At 42.2% G+C, this 16539-nt stretch overlaps 1 protein-coding gene across 1 annotated transcript in view; it reads left to right on the forward strand.

The window, feature by feature from the left end:
* The first annotated feature begins 417 nt into the window (after positions 1-417).
* Positions 418-16539, forward strand: part of LOC134537480 (lachesin-like) — a 32016-nt gene continuing 15894 nt past the window's right edge. The window contains exons 1-2 of the mRNA XM_063377955.1: positions 418-493; positions 14437-14666. Of these exons, the coding sequence (XP_063234025.1) occupies positions 442-493; positions 14437-14666 (282 nt within the window). The 5' untranslated portion in view covers positions 418-441. The remainder of the gene's footprint in view (positions 494-14436; positions 14667-16539) is intronic.

Genomic DNA, 16539 nt, shown 5'->3' on the forward strand with positions numbered 1-16539 from the left:
ACAGTAGAATGTTAAATTTGAATCAAACATGTAGATTAAAAATCCTGCTGGCATTTATGGCTGTCGTAAGTTTGGTGCGTATGTAACAGCAAAAAAAAAAAAAATTTATTACAATTTTTTTTTGTTTTGTTTTCACGCAGGTAAAAACAAGTATGTTCACAATAACGCGATATTTTGCTGTCGCAACGCCCAACTTCGCATCGCGCTGTCGTGAGTCCGGCATCCTGCAAGAACAGCACCGCGTAGCTAGTTCGCTGCGTGGCCGCTAGCAGCGCCACCGCGCGCGTGCTGCCGGCAGGAGGTGGCGCGACCCGCCGCTAGGAGCGCTGGCGCGGCGGCAGGTGGGGTGTCACGCCTTTGCGTGAGAGCGGGGGGGGGGGGGGGGGAGGGGGGGTAGGTAGAAGGGGAGACAGCACACACACGCTCATCGTAGTCACGTACATGGAGAGACTGCTGCTTCGTCTGCTCGTGCCGCTGTTGGTCGCTGGCCCAGGTCAGTTACAAACGAACCGCATTCGCGCGTCCCAGTGCTCTAGTTGCGGCTTGCTTTGAGATCATTTTGCGGTGCATGCTATTAGCATCAGGCTGCCCTTCAAACAACTAAATGTTATGTCTTCAGGTGAATTGAACGATTGTTACTCTGACACTCCCTATAAGAACTCTAGTCAATGGTGAACGTGTATCTCTCTGGTGTGTGAGGCCTGTGTGGCTCGATTCAAAGAGGAAGATCGCAGCCAGCACTAACGGCAGCCAATGAACGACTTACCATCGCTCCAATAAGAGTAGGACAATAGAGTCTAACCTGGCGAGCGAATACACTGCGGAAGTTGGGACTCTAGTAAAGTACAAGTATTTTTTCGCGAAAATAAATAATAAAATTTTGAACGCTCATCAAACTGGAATAAGGTATGCCTGCAGGGAAGCCATTGCCTTATTTTATCTGGCCATTCAGGACGCATTTGCTTCTACACTAAATGGCTGAGTTTCGTGTACCAGAAAGGAACTCAACTAATCACGAAACACAGACTCTGCTACAGTAACTCTCAGCTAGTCATTTAAAAACTTTCAAATAGTAGCTACCAACGATCCTGATATTTGTCCCTATGTTAACAGTCGGCAGGATGTTGGTACCAAAATCTGATTCCTACATCCAGTATTCTTCCTCAGTGGAGATTACATGAAAATGACGTCATTGTTACCTTCCAAAAATGAACTTATTCTGAGACAATTCAGTTGACGTAAAAGTGAGCAACCCGTGCAACAATGGAGGTGGTTGTTTACAATCCCGCCCTGACGCTATTGTTTACATAAACTACACCAGGCGGCAAGGCTATCTAATAACCTAGATAGTTTCAAACACAGGCTGAAAAAAAAATCTTTGGAACACCTACTTTGGATAACTTACCTACTGATACAATATGTGTATGAATGTGAGAGTAACTGGTTTTTATGCAACACCACTTATATCATCTTGTTTTGACAACGCTGTTAATAACTTTCCAGCACGTGCATGCCCCTCTCCGAGAGAACTCAATTGCACTTACAAAATCGTAACTGTGAAACGGGAATGATAAATTTATTCCCGCACTTCCCCACCCCCTCCTCTGCGAAGAATTCTACAGATTTTCGCTCCTGTACATAAGAACTCTTATCAATATGTAGATGAAATTAAAAACCATAATGTTGTCTACGTTATATTCAGTACACGTTCAACGATTCGGCTCGTTTTAATTAACGAATTTTGTTTTGTCGTCTCGTCATACAGGTAAATAGAGTCGTACGATGGGTAAAACGGTTCCATGGAGCACAACGAATACTTTGGCAAGGGGAAACGATAGTTTTGTGATAAAAAAAAACCTACTGGCTGTGAGACGCTGGCGTGAAATCCAATCTTTGCCTTAAATTTTTTTTTGCCTCTCGACGATGTCGTAACAAGTGAGCTTTCTGGAAACCAGACTTTCAAGGCCTTTGAAAGCGATTAAAATTCGTCTGGCTCTTATACTTCAAAAAAATCTTTTCGGGGGTCTATTGTACGAATAAGAATGTAGTTACAATTTTTATATTTTTTAAGTTTTCTCATTTTCATCCTGTATATTTCTACTCCCGGTGGGAGCAGGACTTTTAATGATCTACTTCTATTTTTTTTTTGGTTCAATTTAGTAAGTTTGTATGAAAGGAAACATTAATATAGCCCCAACATGAAAAATTTAAAAATGGGGCTCTAGAAGGGAGGGTATATATTATTGCAGTGTATATTATTAGCATCAGGCTGCTTTTCAAACAACTCTATGTTTCGTCTTCAGGTGTTATTGAAAGGTCTTACTATAACATGCCCTATAAGGACTCTAGCCAATGATGAACATGTAGGCCTACCTCTCTGGTGTCTAGTGCGCCTAACGCCGCGCTTGCTCGTAGAAAACATTACCAGGAAAAAACTTGAAAGTTCGCTCAGAAATGTTTTTATTGTTGCCTGTACTCTACCAGCTACGTTCAGAAAGTTACTGGAAGCCCAGGTATAGACACAATGAGGGGCGCATTCCCTTAGGGGCCTAGCCCGCCGACCTTTTCTTCTGCCTCTCCCGCCTCCAGAGCGGACAATGGCGCGGGTTGGTTCCTCGGAAGGTTGGAGGGAACATCAAGGAAACACATCCCAGGTTCACTCGCGAGCCAGTCGTGGACGTTGAAGTCGAAATGTGAACCACCCAAACCTCCCATTTCCCATCTGGCTAGGAAAATATATTTTTTTTGACGTGACAACGTCTAATAAATCGATGAACGCCGGCTGCACGCACAGAAAAAGTGTCCCGTTACGCACATTGTTCCGTTACGCTCATTATTCCGTTAAGCTGTGTCCCGTTACGCTCATTGTACGCTTGCGCCGCATCTATCTCTCTTCCATTCGACTGTTTATAAAGTGAAGTTTAAAGTTAATGTGGTTTTCATTGCTTATTACGACAACAATTTCGGCAATAAAGGTTAATTATTCTTGCATTTTAAAAATCTTATTACTAGTATAATTTCAAGTATTTATTCTTTTATTATTAAAATAAAAATGATTCAATTTTATTCATAAAGTATGCACTAATTTCATCAATGTTTTGTTATCACTTTGTCACGTTAAACTATCGTCCGTAAACCGACTTTACAGACAAACAATTTTTTTTTGTGACAATGTAGTTTAAATGCAATTCCTCGCCGATGTGTTTTATGATGACTTTGACCATTCTTCTTAGAGGTACCAAATAAACTTCTAACATAGACCTTTATAGACCTATTGTTTGCTTCGCTGAACGAATGCTAACCAGAGTGTCTTCAGCTTTGGAACAGACACCCACTCCATGATCGAATACCTCCGTGGTCTCGGACATTTTTCCACCAGACACCTCCCGCCGTCAGATAGCGTGTTTTCGGACTCCACGCCGCATTTTTGTGGCGAGTTCATCTCGGCAAGTTGCCAGCTGCGGTTAGACACCAAGGAGCATGTAAGGAAACCCATAAAACTGAAATAAGGTAGGCCTATGCTCTTGTATAATTGGCGGCCGTATTTATCGCAAAAAAGATTTCGAGACCAGCTGGGAGTTGAAACATTGGCGTCATTCTGTTTTGCGATTGCTTAAGTTTCTTCCAGGGTACGTGTCTACTGATGACACACGAATCACAACCATCCAAAGCGGAAGTAAATTTCGTACTTAATGGCCCGGCAGAATAAGGCATCAGCGACTTCTCTTGCGGACGGCCACAAATTACAAGGAAGAAACAGTTGGTTTATTTCTTTAGAGTTTTTCGCGAAAAAATTCGTTTCCCCATGGGCGAAAATCTGTAGGGTTTCCAGGGGATCCAGCCCGCGGAATAACGTTTAGCGTTCACATTTCACAGTTACGATTTCTCAGGTGCAAGCGGGCCCCCTCAGATAGGGGCTTTTTGATTGCAGGGGCCCGGGCCCCCATGGATATACCTCCATGCATGCTCCATACTATAAAGCTCTTTACACGCCTTTATCGACCCGTCAGCGCTAGTTATAAACGAGGATAATAAATAGTAACTGAAAAAATTCGCTGGTTAAGTGGCCTCCAGGTTAGACCACACAGTCTTACGAAATGCGACCTGTTCATCGGCAGCTGACTTGTGAGGAGTCTCAACTGGTTTTACCGTGATTCGCTTCTTCTTTGGTCGAGTTTTTTTTCTTTTCAATGTCAGAAGCAGCACAAACGTCTAAGTATTTGTGTTCTAACCTATCGCGAGATGAATCAGCTAATTTGTTCCAGTCTCCAAGAATAAATGTCAATAAATGTGACCTTTGCTATCGACCAATAAGCAGGACTGTCCTCTGTATACTCGGGCAAATAACGCAAGTTCAATAGGCTGCTGACTTGTGAGTCGTAGCAACTGGTTTGTCTGTGATTAAATGTTTATTTTGTTGAAGGTTTCTCATTGGCCTAGAGTCGTTAAGATTAACAGTGAGCCTATAGAAAAAAGCTAAAATGTATTCGAATTTGAATTTTGGTGTCGCGAAATGAACCTGAGAATTTTTTCCGGCCTCTAATAATGAGCGTTCTAAAAAAAAAAAAAAAAACTCTTGATTATACATAGGCAAGCAAGAGCAGGCTGGAGCGAAATAAATCCGTGCAATAATCGTGGCTCTACCCACAGGGCGGTGTACGCGCGGACTGTGCACTTGTTGTAGCGGGTGTACGTCTCGCCGACGATTTGTTTGCAACGCCCGTGTTTCATTTGGCGCTCGCCATTTGCATTCTCCGGCCCATCGCACGACTGCCGGCGCGGCTTTCATTATTTTAGATTAAATTTTTGATCTCGGAGATGGGAAAAGAAGAAGAAAGAAGCAGGGCGGGTGAAGATGCGTGGGCAAGATCGCAATAGTTGATCCGCTGGGCCATTGCATTTCTTCACTTTCTTTGACTTGTCTTACCAGGATTTTTTTTGCCTCTCGCCCGTGCTTTACATACGTCACTGTGTTGTTCTCAACTCATCGCCACTCACTATAACTAATGTCTCCCGATTTCGATGTGTATCCCTAAATGCATAGAGAACGGAATAATTTCGCGGTTTTCATTTCGCGACAAGCACGTAATCAAACAATTTTTAACTTCTGTTCTGCTTCTGCGATTGAGCAACAAACAGACCATGTTGAGGACTCTCAACCAACGAGAAACCCTCGACAAAATTGATAATCGGACAACAGGAAACCCAATTAAGACATCTCTCAAGTGGACACCCACAATGCACAAGTACGTACAGAGTACTTAGAGGACTGTGGAGTACGAGGTGTAATAAAAAAAATGTGGTGAATGCATTTTTATAGCAGAAAATGCTGACGCTACATCTGTTTGAGGTAATAAGCCCAATGGTCTGATCCGTTGAGATAGTCAGTGTCAAGTTTCAACTTGTTGTGACTTGTCAGTCGGCTTCCAGAGCCGGAAGAGTGAGGTCGTGCTTTCAAAATTCCTAGTTTTTTTTTTTTTTTTTTTTTAAACAATAAATTCCACCAAAACATCTCAAAAATTTCTAAAGATTAGAAAATTTTCTCTTTGAGAGAAAATTTCCCTTTTTTTTCAACAGGTAACTTTGGGTCGTTTTGACGAATTTTAGATCAATTTTGGCAAATGTTTGGAAAATTGTTGAAGGTTAAAAGTCAAATGTCAAGGTAATCCAAGGTGGCGGCCGTGACGTCACAATACAAGATGGCGGTAGGCACCTCCGGCTCATCCTGTTGAAGCCCGGCGCCAGTGCTCCATTTCTATATTACTCGGATGGTACTCTTGGCCCTTTGAGGGAGGCGGAGGTATAGCCTGTCACACGTAACTTCTCTCGAATTTTACAGTTCTCAAAAGTAGTAGCTACCAAATGGTCTAAGTATCCTTCCACCTTTTTTGTTGGAAATAAACATGCGGTACTCTGCAAGTGGCAGTTGGGAAATGGGCTACCACCGGTATTTCTGTTGAGAAGTGTCAACTTCGAGACCAAGTTATGCGGGACAGACTGTATCTCGGTCTAGCGGGCAGCCCGCACGCCCGCGCGCTTTCACGGCGCACACAGCACCGTACGACCGGGAAAAACCTGGTTCGGGAGTTCCTAGACACCATCGCGGGTAACTCAGAATACCGCCGTCGCATGACGAAACAAAATAAGTGATTATTAGAGACTGGAAAAATTCGCGCTTTGGATGACCTCTAGGATAGACTCCATAATCCCCTACATACTCGGTCAAATGCCACCTGCTCATTGGCTACTGACTCGTGATACCTGTCAACTGGGACGCTTGCGATTCGATGCTTTTTTGGTTGAAGGTTTTTCGTTGGCTGAAAGTCCTTCATATAAACTGTGAACCAATCAGAGAAGCAATATAATGGTACAGTTGTTTGGATTCTATCATATCGTGAACTGAATCCGCGAATTTTTCCGGCCTCTAGTGATTATTGCACACGTCAAAACAAAATACCAGTTTATAATATCAACTTAATACATACTATAGGTATACAAAATCCACAGAAAATAGGTCGAAGCTAAACATTAGATTACAGTTGTGCATTCTGAAATACAATGATTCGTAAATAACCACCTCCGGGAAAATGTATATGTTATTGATGATACATAGAGACCAGAAAAATTCGCGAATTCATTTTGCGATAGGCTAAAATACAAATAGTTATACCTCAGTGCTGCCTCTACTATTGGCTCACAACTCACCTGGATGACGCTGGGCCAATGAGAAACACCCAACCAAAGCTTTATCGAATCACAGGCTGCTACGCTGGGACGTCTCACACGACAGCAGCCAATGAGTGTGTGACATTTGACCGAGTGTACGTAGAACTATGGAGTTCATCCTGCAGGTCATTGAACCCGCGAATTTTTCCGGTCCCTAATGATACAACTACCACTGACTGACTGACCAAACACAATTTAAACCGATGGTTCTAGAAGCATGAAATTTTGCATATGAGTTCCTTATATAACGTAGGTAAGCATTAAGACGGGATTTTTGAAAATTCATCCTCTAAGGGGGTTAAATAGGCGATGAAAGTTTGTCATTTATGAAGTTAGAAATATGGAAATTGGTTTTTAGGCTCGTGTTTGTAGATAAAAGTCAGTTGTATCAGCGTTTTTTTTGGTAATTCATTAAAAATGAGGATCAAATACTTTCCCATCGGGCACACGGGAAGTTACAGGGGCGCAAGTCTATAGTAATGAACCAGGGAAATTCTCCCAGTCCCTGCCTATCAAGATACAACCCATAATCAGGAACAGGAAAAATTCGCGGGTTCAATGACCACAAGGATGGACTTCACAGTTCTATCTATGTCACCCACTCGTTGGCTGCTGTCTTGTAGGACGTCCCAACGATACAGCTTTGGTCGAGGGTTTCTCATTGGCCCAGAGTCCTCCAGTTGAGCTGTGAGCCAATAGCAGCACTTAAAAATATAACTATTTGGATTTTAGACCATCACAAAATTAATTCACGATTTTTCTTTTTTTTTCGGTCTGTACACATAATAAGTAGGTACCTGAAAAATTCGCAGATTCATTTCGCGATAGGCTAGAATCCAAAATAGTTTCCTTTTTCTGCTGCTTCAATGATTGGCCCATAGTTTATCTTAAGGACTCTGGGGCAAATGAGAAACCTCCCAAAAAAATAATTATCGAATCACAAGCATTCCAGTTAACAGGTTTCACGAGTCAATAACTAGGGACATCTGTATTTCGCGAATACATTTCGTGTCAAGGTATGTCACAAAACACTGTAGCTTTTTCTTAGAGTAATGGCGACTCGTGTGCGTGCAGCAGTACGGTATCCACATTCCCATTGGCCCCGTCAAGTGCGGGAAAACACCTCTCGCCGACCACAGCCAATAACTACAAGGAAAAAACTACGGTGTTTTGCGATGTAGGCTACCTAGACACGAAATGTATTCGCGAAATACAGGTGTCCCTATCAATAACCAACGAGTAGGTGTAATTTGCCCGAGTGCATAGAGGAACATGGATTCTATCCTGTATGTAATTGAAAAAGCGAATTTCTCTGGTCTCTGATAATAGGTATTTTGGGATGAAATGACTAGGGACTGGAAAAATTCGCGTTTTCGATTACCTGCAGGATATACTACATAGTCATCAGTATACTCGGGAAAATAACGCCTTTTCATTGGCTGCTGACTTGTGAATCGTCTCAACTAGTTTGCTTGTGATACGATTACTTCTTTGGTTGAGTATCTCCCATCGGCCCAGAGTCGTCCACATGAACAGTGAACCAATAACAAAAGCACCTTAAAGGTATATGTATTTGGATTCTAGCGTGTCGCGAAATAGAATCCGCGAATTTTTCCGGTCTTTAGAAATGACTTCAAGTCAGACAATGCTGTGCACGAGACTGTAATTCTCCCAGCCCACACATGCATTAATGACTGAACTGCTGAACGTACGCACCAAGCCACACATGCACCTATCCCGACCTTGGAACCCCGCCGCAGCGCCAGTTGAACATCGGCACGTGGTCGCCAACGGTTCGCGCCGCGTGACGTCACGGACGGAGGAATTCGTCCTCCAGACGGGCACTTGATTGGCTGCAGCAGCCCGGCGAGGGCCTGTAGGGGAACACCACTCCGACAAGACGTGTTGGCAGTTGGCAGGGCCGTGTACGGTGCATTTATACCGTCAGCGCACCTATCACAGCCATCCAGTGCGGAAGCAAAACGCGTCCTGAATGTCTTCTCTTGCAGACGGCAGCCGTATATAAGGAAACGGGGTGCTGTCACAACTTAGAAACACACAACTTAGAAACACATAACTTAGAAACACACAGGATAGAATCTTCTAAGTTATGCCTGTTCTAAGTTGTGTGTTTCTAAGTTATGACGTTTATAAGTTGTGTGTTTCTACGTTGTGTGTTTCTAAGTTATGTGTTTCTAAGTTATGATCGTTCTAACTTATGACAGTTCTTAGTTACGTGGATTTTTTCGAGGTTTCTAAGTTATGACTGTTCTAAGTTGTGTGTTTCTAAGTTATGTGTGGTTCCCTAAGGAAACAATCGATAATGCAGGCATACTTTTTTTTTTTTGCAGTCCAATGAGCGATCAGAATTTTTCGCGAAAAATACGTCTCCCTTAACATTTAATGGAAATTCTCTGAATGATCCTTTCAATTGGGGGATGATTGATATAAAACAACTTTTTTTTTCCTTCGGACAAACGCCATTGCTGATGGTTTACACTGGTTGTCAAAGAAATTTCCGTGTTGTATATGTATTTAAGTATTTCTCTTTCTTATCAATTCTTGAGGTTTTTTCTATGACATGCAGTTAAACCGGCAATGTCATATGTCCATGAAATTGTTTTAATTTAATGGACGTTATTGACCTATGCAGTTGTGTTGTGTGGGAAATTTATCATTAACGGGGAGAGATAGTAACCGAAAGACGCATTCTTGGTTTTGGCCTCTTTTTTTTTTTGCATTGTTAAAGCATGGTACATAACTTAATGGAGTGCCTGAGGTTAATAGTGTCTGGCTACTGCTACTACTGAATTAATTTTGGGAATGACTACAACGTTGGGCAACCATGAGAGGTGAGTAGTAACCATAGCATTATATGGCGGAGAAATCAAGATAATATAATGCGAGTCTCTTGAAAGCTTTCAAGTTTCGTGCCTAAATATTATACTGAAAACACTCGTTTTAACCATTAAAAAAAAAAATTCGGGAACATAACTTCACATGCACTTCTTGAGTACTATTTAATATTATCCTTATCCGTAAACAGACAACAATCTGATATCTTGATCAGTTATCAAATCGCGGGGTTTTTGAAGTGAAAACGTCTTTAGCCGCGTTGGGCTAGTTTTGGTAGGGGCAAAACTTATGGGTTCGCGTCACCGACATGCTAGTGACGTGATTCGCCAGACTGGCGACGCGCTGTGGCCTGTGTACATGTATACGCATATATACACTAATACATTGTATATACTCGACTGTATCATGTGCATGTTGGACTCTTTTTTGGATGGGTAAAATCTTGTGAGTTCTCATCACCGACCTGCTGTAGTAGCAGTAAGTGGAGTTAATTTGACCACGTGAATACATGACCTAGATCTGACATCACTGGGGTAAGTCATAGCTGGGTAATGAATTTTTACGTAATTTTGACATACCACTGACATCTGTTGCGACTAAAAAAATTATGTACGGATAAATTATATCATGCTGACACCGTATACTGATATAATACCAAAATCATTTTCTTACGTACATTTGACGTAGAAATGATGTCATATTACACATTTAAAAACAAAGTTTTAAGTTTTCACTTCTGTTGACAGTCCCCATGAGTGGCTATTTTTTCCCCCCTAAGCTCAGCACACGATGCGTGTGCCCAGGTAGTGTCCATCTTGAGTGGTTTGTATCAGGTCGTTACCACAACGCCGAAATACCATAACGCCGAATGTCAAAATTGACCACAACGCCGACAGCTAGAAATCTGCTGTGTACCACAACGCCGAAATGACAACTGAATGAATTTGTGTGTGTTTCTTAAATGTACCTTAACGCCGAGATACCACAATCAAACCTAACCTAACCTAACCTAACCTAACCTAACCTAACTTAACCTAACCTATCGTAGCCTAACCTAACCTAGCCTAACCTAGTCTAACCTAACCTAGTCTAACCTAGCCTAACCTTTGTGGCAGTCTTGCAATGACATTTTTCGGCGTTAGTGTATTTCGGCGTTGTGGTGCACAGCAGTTTTCAAGCTGTCGGCGTTGTGGTCAATTTGGCATTTCGGCGTTGTGGTGCGTCCCCGATTGGCAACTGGCGCGCTGACTCCGCTGCGCACGGCGGACGGGGCCTCTGACAGGATGTGCGGTGTTAGGGCCTCCGCGCGGCTGATAAGGCTGACTCACGGCCTCTTGAGTCGCCGCCGCTGACTGTTCGCCGGCGGGGACTCTGCCCGTGAATCACAACTCCGCCGCGAGGCCTCACCAGCCGTCAAGGACGCAACCGGAGCATGATGCACGTATACTTCTTGTAAGAACCAGAGGGAAGGAAGGAGATTCACGGGAAAAAAAAAAAAAATTGAAGTTATTTTTCTTACGAAAAATATTTACGATGCGCGCGCACCATGAAACGAAATTTTTACGTGATTAAAAAACCCAAATAAAAATAAAAATTATATACATATACATATATATATATATGTATATATATATATATATATATATATATATATATATATATATATATATATACTAGCTGCCCGACCCGGCTTCGCACGGCTATACTAATGGAAAAAGAATTATGCCACATCTCCCATTTACAGTAATGGTAAATAATAAAAAATTCCGTGAAAATTTATTACAATGCTGTATAATGTACCGATGGTTTCCCGACTCGTGCACGCAACATAAAACTGATGTACCCGTACTTCGCTACGGCAGTCTACAGGCAGATCACTCTTGCGCCGCTCATAATACATGCCCCTCCTTGTAGGTACGCCACTGCCGCGCGATGCCTGTTGCCATGGAGACGCAGAAGGCATGAACAATGCAAAATACTGTTCTCATGCAGACAAAGTACCCACTGTTGCCTGGTTTTAACCACCTATGCTATGGGATCTAATTTTCGGAAAATGTCATCCTGCGTAACATAAGGAACATTACTGTGAAGTTTCAAGTCTGTAAAATATATATACTTGAAAAAAAAGGGCAATTTTTGATATTTAAAGTACTTGCAAAATTTCAACGGTGATGAGGACTGCACTAACAATGAAATAGCCGTTGCCATAGAGACGAATGAAGCATCAACAAAGCAACAGCCGTTGCCATGGTGATTTCCTACCAAAAACTGGAAATAAAAAAAAAATTTAGGGGTGGACTACCCCTAACATTTAGGGGGATGAAAAATAGATGTTGGCCGATTCTCATAGATACCGGATAAGCACAAAAAATTTCATCAAAATCGGTCAAGCCGTTTCGGAGGAGTATGGCAACGAAAACTGTGACACGAGAATTTTATATATAAGATATATATATATATATATATATATATATATATATATATATATATATATGCTTTTAAATCTTATACTTTAGTGATTGATAATGAATACTGGTACAATATCATTATAAACATTTATTTATTGTGAATATTAGTGACAGAAATTGTGTCTATAATTTTTTTTTTTCAAATTTATTTGTATAAGTGAGGTTAGGTTGTATCTACTTCTGCAGGCGCGTTTTGAAAATGGATGAGAGAAAATATTTTATGATGCGCGCAGAACTTGCAACAAAAATTATGAATGGAATGAAAAAGAAGCTATATACAAATAAAAAAATTATAGAGTGTGCTTTTAAATAACATATTTTGTGATTAATATTGAATGCAGGTTCGCCTGTGATAATCCAGAAAATTTAGACACGAAGCCACGCTAATAATCCTTGGCCGTCAATTTTTTGAATTGTTTTATTTCGTACGGTTTTGTTTTTTTTTTTTTTTTCGTTCGCGCTACTTTTCCCCCCTCGGCGCGCCGGTGCCGCGGATGAGCGGAAGGGCGTAGCTGCTGAGTCACGGCGAGGGAGCGCCCTGCCGCAGGTGTGGGAGGGGCACGCGTGTCACGGCCCAGTAGCGTCGTCGCTGCAGCGTTGCCAATTATCCGGGGGTTTCAAACTACTGCCAGGGGGAAATACTGCGAGTATCCTCTGGTTTCTAGTACTGCAATTCGCGGGTGCGCGGGAATAAGGGGATAAGTCAAATATTGGCAAAATAAATCGCGGGTGCGCGGGAAAAAGGGGATATGTCAAAATTACTTAAATTAAGATATTAAACATTTAAAGTTCTTTCAAGTATGCAAGATCAGTAATTAATCATTCCAAAAGTTCAGTGTCATAGAATAACACACAAGGGTGCTAGACTTAACCCATTCGGACCAATTTGTAGAGCTTGTTCTCCTTTATTTCATACCATAAAATTTATTTTGCCAATATTTGACTTATCCCCTTATTCCCGCGCACCCGCGAATTATTAGAGACCGGAAAAATTCGCGGTTGCATTTCGCGATAGGCTAGAATCCAAATGTGTTTAACAACCTTTTGCTGCTTCAGTGTTTGCATCACAGGTTGTCTGAAGGAATCAGAGCCAATGAATAATCCTCAACGAAAGAAGTATATCGAATCGAAAGCGTTCTAGTTAATAGTTGTCACGAGTCAGTAGCCAATGAGCAAAAGTAATTTGTCCAAGTGCATAGAGGATCTCGGAGTCTATCCTGTAGGTCATTGAATTCGCGAATTATTCCAGTCCCTAACAATTATGGCATTATGGTACTACGTAGAATAAAAAAAAGGTTTTCTGTATATTCGGTTTACGGACGATAATTTTACGTGATAACGTCATAAGAAAACATTGATGAAAAATTGCATACTTTTTAAATTATCAAATATTATTTTCAGTTTTTGCAAATTTAATTTAAATAATTTGTTTAAATATAATCTCGAACAGTTAGTTATAGAAATAAAACTGAAATTAAATCAATTGTCAATAAATTGTTAGTTTGAAATGACGAAATTGGACGAATAAATCAATTTTTATTTTTAAATTGCTGCTTTTAAAAAGCCCTCCCTTAACCTATTTTATATATTATAGAAGATTTTTCTCGCACGGACGGTTGGCCGGTTCTTGCACGCTCGGCTCAGGCGGAACGTGACAATGAGTCATGCTTTTTCGTGCGTGCTTTCCGGCGTTCATCGATTTATAAGACGTTATCACGTCAAAAAAAAAAGCAAAGGGAAATGATTAAATAATAGGAACACAGCTGTGAAAGGTTCCGGAGAGATTATTGAAGGAGGTAGAGACCTGTAAAATTCGCGGATTCATTTCGCGATAGGATAGAGTCCAAATACTTTTGACATTATTTTGCTTCAGTGATTGGGCCACAGTTTATCTGAAGGACTCTGGGCCAACGAAAGATCTTTAACAGAAGAATTAGCGAATCACGATCATTCCAGTCAACAGGTGTTACGAGTCGGTAACCAATCAGCAGAGACCTGAAAAATACGCGGGTTCATTTCGTGTTATGTTAAAATTCAAATAATTATACACCCTAGTGCTGCTTCTGTCATTGGTTCACTGTTAATCTGGAGGACTGAGGGCCAATTAGAGGACCCTCACTCATAGAAGTGTCGAATCACAGGCCACCCAGTCGAGACGACTCACGAGTCAGCAGGCTATGAACAGTTGGCTTTTGCCCGAGTGTGTAGAGGATGTTGGAGTCCATCCTGGAGGTCATTGAACCCGCGAATTTTTCCGGTCTCTACTAATCAGCCGATGTAATTTGCACGAGTGCGTAGAGGATCATGGAGTGTATCCTTTAGTGATTTGAAATCGCGAATCTTGCAGGTCTCTGAAGGAGGGTTGTGTTGTGGTGTGTGCCGCCAGGCGCGGGGGGCGACCGGCTACCCGTCATCTCGCACGTGACGCAGCAGCAGGTGGCGGACCTGGGCGGCTCGGCGGAGCTCAGCTGCGTCGTGCCCCACTCCCAGGGCTACCCCGTGCTGTGGGTGCGGCGCGCCGGCGCGCTGCCGCTGTCCACGGGCTGCAGCCGCATCGTGCCCGACACCCGCTTCAAGGTCGCCTGCTGGCGCTCGCGCGACGTCTACACGCTCACGGCGAGTCCCGGACACGGCCTTCCTAGCTGGGGGCAGGGCAGATCTCATCACTTATTAGCAGAGACCTGTACAATTCGCGATTTCGAATCTCTAGAGACCTGCAAAATTCGCGGATTCATCCTGTGATAGGCTATAATTAAAAACACATATACCTCTTAGATAATTTTTCTATTGGCTTACTGTTCATCTGGACGCATCTCAACCAGTTATAAACCCTCAACCAAAGAAGGATAGAATCACAGACAAACCAGCTGAGGCGACTTACAAGTCGGCAGCCAATGAACTTACGTTATTTGCCCGAGTGTACAGGGGTATGTGCAGTCTATCCCGAAGGCCATCGAAACCGCGAATTTTGCAGGTCTCTACAAATCCCTAAAGAATAGACCCCGTGATCCTCTATGCACTCGTGCAAATTACATCTGCTGATTGGTTACCGACTCGTAACACCTGTTGACTGGGATGATCGTGATTCGCTAATTATTCTGTTAAAAGATTTTTTCATTGGCCCAGAGTCTTTCAGATAAACTGTGGCCCAATCACTGAAGCAAAATAAATGTCAAAAGTATTTCGACTCTATCCTATCGCGAAATGAATCCGCGAATTTTACAGGTCTCTACTTATTGCAACAAGGTATACCCGCACCTGTGGTTTCTTCGCTTGTGATTGGCGTCCGTCTGGCGAGAGAAGTCGACGCCTTGTTCGACCCGGGGCCACTCAGGACCGCGTTTGCTTCCGCGATGAATCACTGTGATTGGTGGTTGTCACAATCGGTACACACCTGGGTAGAAACTCGCCCAATCCAAAAAAACACAGACGATGCTTATAGTTAGGGGCATGCAGATTTCGCGAAAAGATTTTGCGAATAGATGAAAGTTAAAACACTATAGCACCGTATGTGTTTCGTGATTGGGTGAGTTTCTTTCAGTTCCACGTCGTTTGTTACGACACCAATCACAGTGACTCATCGCGGAAGTAAACGCGGTCCTGAGTGGCCTCGGTCAAATAAGGCAACGACTTCTCTCGCCAGACGGCCGCCAATCACAAGGAAGAAACCACAGGTGCGGGTATACCTTGTTGCAGTCTAATAAGTGTTCAGATCTTTTCGCAAAAATGCCTGCCCCGACTTATAGTGTTTTAACTTCCGTCTGCTCTCAAAATCGTTTAGCGAAATCTGCATGCCGCTAAGCATTCTTATCCAGTGGGGTTTCATGAAATATCTGTACCTCGGAGGCATAAGACACTACGTTACGAAAACCATATTTTAAAAGAGAACTGTATGACGAATTTTAAAGAGTGCCTCACTAATGTGTACAATTTTTTTTTTAGTTATCGTAGAACATAGTGTTGCATCCGACTAGAAAGAACGTTGAACGAAGGTCAAGTTTGTGTATGGTTAATGGTGCATTTTCCGCAAACGTGCACATGGTGTCTTATGCCTCTGAGGTGCATATACATATAATAAAGATATATAAAATTATAAAAAAAAACGTCAACAACAAGTGTTTTGGAATGTTACGTTGTAAATCTCAACAGGAGTTACTTCCTGTGTAGCTTGTTATTCCGACCTTTGTGACAGTTCATAATGCATTAAACAAAAATAACATATCACAATTTTTTTCAATAACTGAGGGGCCGTGAGGGGGTTGTATCCCCCCCCCCTCAATCCCCACTTTCAACCACCAATGGCGAACCCCGCAACTGGGAGGAAAGACACGTACCTATTCCCAATAACGTGTTTCATTTCGTCTCCCTTCGAAAATTAACAAAAAAAAATTTTAATGTGACATATAGTACAATTGAATCAACTACGTTTGTAGTATAAATGTTGATACACGTCAATTTTGATTATGCGACTCTGACGAGACCGTCTATT

The sequence above is a fragment of the Bacillus rossius genome, chromosome 12 (genome assembly GCF_032445375.1).
Source record: "Bacillus rossius redtenbacheri isolate Brsri chromosome 12, Brsri_v3, whole genome shotgun sequence".
In the NCBI taxonomy this organism is placed as follows: domain Eukaryota; kingdom Metazoa; phylum Arthropoda; class Insecta; order Phasmatodea; family Bacillidae; genus Bacillus; species Bacillus rossius.